Source organism: Stegastes partitus, unplaced genomic scaffold (assembly GCF_000690725.1).
Source record: "Stegastes partitus isolate 25-593 unplaced genomic scaffold, Stegastes_partitus-1.0.2 Scaffold312, whole genome shotgun sequence".
NCBI classification, from domain to species: domain Eukaryota; kingdom Metazoa; phylum Chordata; class Actinopteri; family Pomacentridae; genus Stegastes; species Stegastes partitus.
The window spans coordinates 424,620-429,666 of NW_007578043.1; the positions used below are offsets into that span (position 1 = coordinate 424,620).

A 5,047-nucleotide genomic window follows, 5' to 3' on the forward strand; every position below is an offset into this window, starting at 1 on the left:
GATGGCAATAGCATAGCACTAAAATCTGGGTACGTATGCAGTCTCCTTGACCCCTCCCTTTACCTTAATTCATCGATTTTTATACATGCACCAATAACTAAACTGAAAATTCTAAACCCGTTCATCTGTAGTGGCTATAAAAATCTCCAATAATGAAGTCTTAGTAAAGTTCAGCCCTCATTTATTAACATACTGTAATTACTGGACGAGACTGTAAGGTTTTACCGCATTGTGTCCATCAGGTTTTCATTATATCCTGAGATGAATGTGGAGAGCTCTCTGACTCTGGGCCTTGCAAGTGACTGCATTTCTGTATTTCATCACAAAGAATTTCCAAACAATTGCTAGCTCAGTCTGTACCAACATCTTTTTTCGAATTAGCATAATAAAACTTTAGGAACATCGGTACAAATCATCGCTGTACAAAACAGAGACAGCCTAAGTATTGAAACACTTTGACGCTACTATGATTCTCACACTGACTATTTTTAATAAAAAAAATAATCATGTTAAATAATAAATTGGTCCCACTTGAACTTTCCTATTGATGCTCACAGTTTATTTCATAAACCTCTTAACCTTCTTTTTGGATACATGAAATAATCAAACTGTTCATTCAGCCAACAATAGCGGCCTACTTATCGCACTCATAATGCAAAAGTTCAAAATTACAAATACAAACTCTTATTTTTTTTCCATGCTTTGTGAGGGCCCTCGCCATGTTGGTGCCCCAGTAACTTAGCTCCATTATTATATTCAATAAAATGCTCTCGTCAGTTGTCAATAGAGATTTTTCACAGCAGACATTTTGACTTATCATTGCTAGAAATTAACAAGTGAGACATTTCCTTAGTGATGGCTCAATTCTGTCAAGTGTTATGCGACAGTGTGTCACCAGGAGGCCAAAGGTGTCCTACCTAAGTTGAGTACGCTCCAACTCATTCAATATTTAGTGTCTGCTAATAGCAAGTCCCAATCAGATGCCATTTTCCTAGATAGTACACACTTAAAGTGCATTATTTTAATCAATGCAATATATATGCCTGACAGCTGGGCAGCTCTGTAACAAAAACATGCTTTTCGGCATCCAAGCTCTTCTTAAATGTTACGTAAGTGGTCATGAACCTTGTTAAGAAGTTCTGGTAGGGCTATAAATGAAATGGAGAGTTGAGAAGTTGCGTTGGGATGGCAACAACTGCACTCTACATACATGCCAGAATAAATAGTGTGCATTAGCAGTAGTGTCTGGTTGAGCCACCAGTTAGAGCGTCTTGGTACAATAGAAACCCAAGGAGGCATCCCCCCTGTGTTGGCAAGCAGGGATGATTGTGAGAGTTTAGCTAGCAATGGGCACCATGACAGCCACTTTCTGTGACGCTGGTGTATTTTATTTAAAGCATCCTGCCACAGCTTCTACCTCCCTTCCTGCTACCTGTTTGGCAGCAGATGCAAACGAAAGATTGGTGCTGATACCGGTCACTTAAGTACCACTAGCTGTTGTGATTGACCTGAATTCCAATCTTTGACTTCGGCTCTGGACATCCCAAGCTGGAACATTAAAAGTTTCTCCCACTCATTGCTTGAATGCTGAGCATGTGCAGCTCTATGAAGCCCCTGCCTCTTTCTCCATCCACCTCTTCCCACTTGCTTCATCTCTAGCACACCAGCTCACTGTTGGCTTTGCTCAAACCGCTGTAAAACCGCTTACAGGAGAAAGAGATGAGTGTATCTCAGAGGAATAATAAAATATCGAAACATTTAAATGCCACTTGCAACAGCTAAATATGAAGGTTGATCAAAGGGTTTTAAGACTTTGTGTAGGATGTCACGTGATACTGTGTAATTAGCAGCAACAGGGACCTGGATTACACATTTTATGACATGTGGATGTCACAGGTTGCACCCACATGCCATCGCTCCACAGTTCAGGTCATTTTGAATGTTCTCCCTCAAACATTTTGGGACGTTAAAGTGGAACTGTGTGACCCTGTGGGATTCATTTCCTGTGCACGACCGCGTAAATGTTCGAGAAACCAGTGTGCTGCTGGTGTACCGCAGCATTTAGAGAACTCTTAAACAAGTGGCTGTCACTTCCATATGTCATTTCACAAATTTCTTCCAGAGCAAAACAATCCACTTGACCTTTGGTCCTCTGTGAATCATGATGCAAATGCACTAATTCTGCTTGTAATACTGTAAATGCTAATTTTTGTTCAATCTCACCTATCTCCATACACAGTATTTGCGATGATCTAACTGATGATTTTGCGTATTTGTGCATTTCAGACATGACGCGCCGTTGGTGCACCTTGGAGGGCGGCTTCCTCAGCTACTATGAGAGCGAGCGAAGCCCTTCGGCCATCGGCAGGGTGGACGTCACCGAAGTGGTCAGCCTGGCCATCAGCAACACGGAGACGATGACTGGAGCTGGGTAGGAACACAAAATATCCAAAATCTAAACCGTGAAGGCCTCGGAAAACCTTAGTAAGCAAATGACTTACTCCAGACTTCCAGAATTGATGTTAAAAAGCTTTCAGATCTGTGGAATTCTAATTAACGGTGCTTAATAGTGCTGTGTAGAAATATACAGCATTTAATAATCATTTCAATCCAATACTTCAAGAGTTCTTTTATGTATAACTTAAACAGCCAAGGTAGAGGGCCTTTATTTACATCCATTCTCATTCACACGCAGCCCACATACATTCTCAAGCACGCATATACAGTCGAGCCCATTCGAAAGGCTTCATTTGCATCCCCTACACTAAATCATAATTTATGTGATTGTTGAACCCGCGGAGAGGACACACATACCATACAGACACAAAAAAAATAAAACACAAACCCTTCAAATGATTTATTTCCTTCTATTGGCTAAATTACAATTTACTGCACATACAATTCATATATTATAGCGTTTGGGCTCGCTTCGACGTAAACACCAAAACACTTGCATGTAAAACATTGGCTTCTGCGTTGTTTCTCTCCCTTGTCATATGTCTCATTAGCATAATCTTAGATTGAGCATTATTCAGTTTAACAGAACCATCAGGGCTTTATGAGCGCTATATTTCCTGTTTACTTTGCGGGCGAAACGACGACGTCTTTAACTGCCACTTCCTGTCTGCACCTCCCCCGACCGCTCCTCCGTCTGATTATGATTCAGCTTAAATAAAAAAATAAAAAAAGTTGCTCTGACAGCAAACTTTTTTTTTCCTTCTTCTTCTTCTTCTTTATTTCTTCTGGAAGTGATACAAACACACAAAGAAGAAGCAGATGTCTCGATCCTTTTTCTGCTCACGCACTTCGCACTCCCACTGGATCGTGCCGCCGCAATGTGTGTGTGTTTGTGTGCTTCAGTTCCAGAGCAAGAAGTCTGATAATGGCTTATGATTAAAGCACAAGCCAAGTCCTTAATGATAGTAGCAGATGTTATGAAGAGGGAACAATGCTTTTATTTGTAAATGTTATTTATACAGCCATTAGAAACACATCTGGCTCGCTAAAACTATGACCTTTGTAATGAGTCGGACGCATACGCGCTGCCATGACGGGTTGTGGCGATAACACTGCAACAAAGCCACTTGCACCATTTTTTTTTTTCCTTTCCAGCCCGGCTCGTACATCCCATTTATAGGTCACAGCGTCACCCCTAGAAAGGCTATTATTTCTCCGTCGCTAACGCTCATAATGGCCGTGCGTTTCACTAGATTAAACTCTTGCCTCCCTCCCTCTCACTTCTGCAACTTCCAGCGTTCCCAGCGTGGCTGTGCGCGCCGAGAGAGCAGGGACGCCTCACCTCTCGACTGTCTGCCGCTCATGAATATTAATGTATGCAGATGACACCACGCTCCCACCAGCAGCCTATCACCGCGCTACAGGAGGCTGTAGGTGTCGTTCCATTAAACACGGCATTTGGGTAATTTCGGCGTGGCAGAGGACACCGTGAATTATAGCGCGGCCTCCCCGAAACATACGTTCGCTGTGAATATTACAAACCTGAGGAATTAATGCAAAGGGAGCGTGTTGGCTGGCGATAAGTTTTGCGACTCATCTGCCTGTTTCGACAAGAGTTAGTACTGACCTTCAAAATCAACTAACAACCTTGGAAACAAACCACCTCCCTGCTCTTTCCCTTTTTGTCATTTCACTCTCTTTTTTTTTTCCACCATCCTCTTCCTTCACACAAGACTTTTTAGAACAGCTTAGGCTCCAACTTTGTCAGTGAGATGTCTTATATATTTTTTTTCTTCCAGGGCTGGGGAATTAAGACTTTTTCAGAGCACACAAAAGCCTTAAGGAGGCAATAAAAAAGCTACAGAAATTTATATAGATAACTTTGTGCTTGTTGAAACCACAGGTGGATCTTGTGCGGCAGGCTCCTCCGCCAGGAAATGCGTCTGTAAACTCTGTCAAAATTGGTTCGGTAACAAATAAAAATCTACTTTCCCTCCCCTCTCAAATAACCGCACAGGTTCGTGGATGGTAATGAAATTAAATCCAAATAAATGTGATAATCAGACGAGAGATGTACCCTCGTCACATTTTGTGTTTTTGCTCATTTTCAGTGTTTTTTTTTGTTTAGATTATTGTCATTGGGCTTTATTTGCCTTTATTGTTTGATAGGGACAGCTGTAGAGAAACAGAAAAGCAGTCAAACTCGACACACGGTGCTCTGCAAGGCGAGCTATCGGGGTGCCTGACAGTGTTCGTCTTCTGAAGGGGTTTTTGCATGAGCGTAGAGGAAGCTTCAGATTGCTGCGGCGGCACGTTGAGAATTTTAAAAAAAACTTTCTCGTCTCTTTATTTTGAGATTGATGTTTAACTGAAGTATAATAGAAACTAATGTCACCGGTATCATTACTGATGTATTGTGTCTTGTTTTCAGGGGCTTCACAGATGAGTTATTTATTAGTTGGTGGAATGATTCGGCAGCTCTTGACTTAAACTTAAACACATCTTGTCTATAAAATGTCAGTTTTGTTTTTTTCTGTACTATATAAACATACTCAAACACCCACATGAGCTTGTGTCCTGTAACTGAATT

At 41.5% G+C, this 5,047-nt stretch overlaps 1 protein-coding gene across 1 annotated transcript in view; it reads left to right on the top strand.

Moving 5' to 3' along the window:
* Window positions 1–5,047, top strand: part of arap2 (ArfGAP with RhoGAP domain, ankyrin repeat and PH domain 2) — a 173,628-nt gene that overhangs the window by 122,899 nt on the left and 45,682 nt on the right. The window contains exon 16 of the mRNA XM_008283445.1: window positions 2,287–2,431. Within this exon, the coding sequence (XP_008281667.1) occupies window positions 2,287–2,431 (145 nt within the window). The remainder of the gene's footprint in view (window positions 1–2,286; window positions 2,432–5,047) is intronic.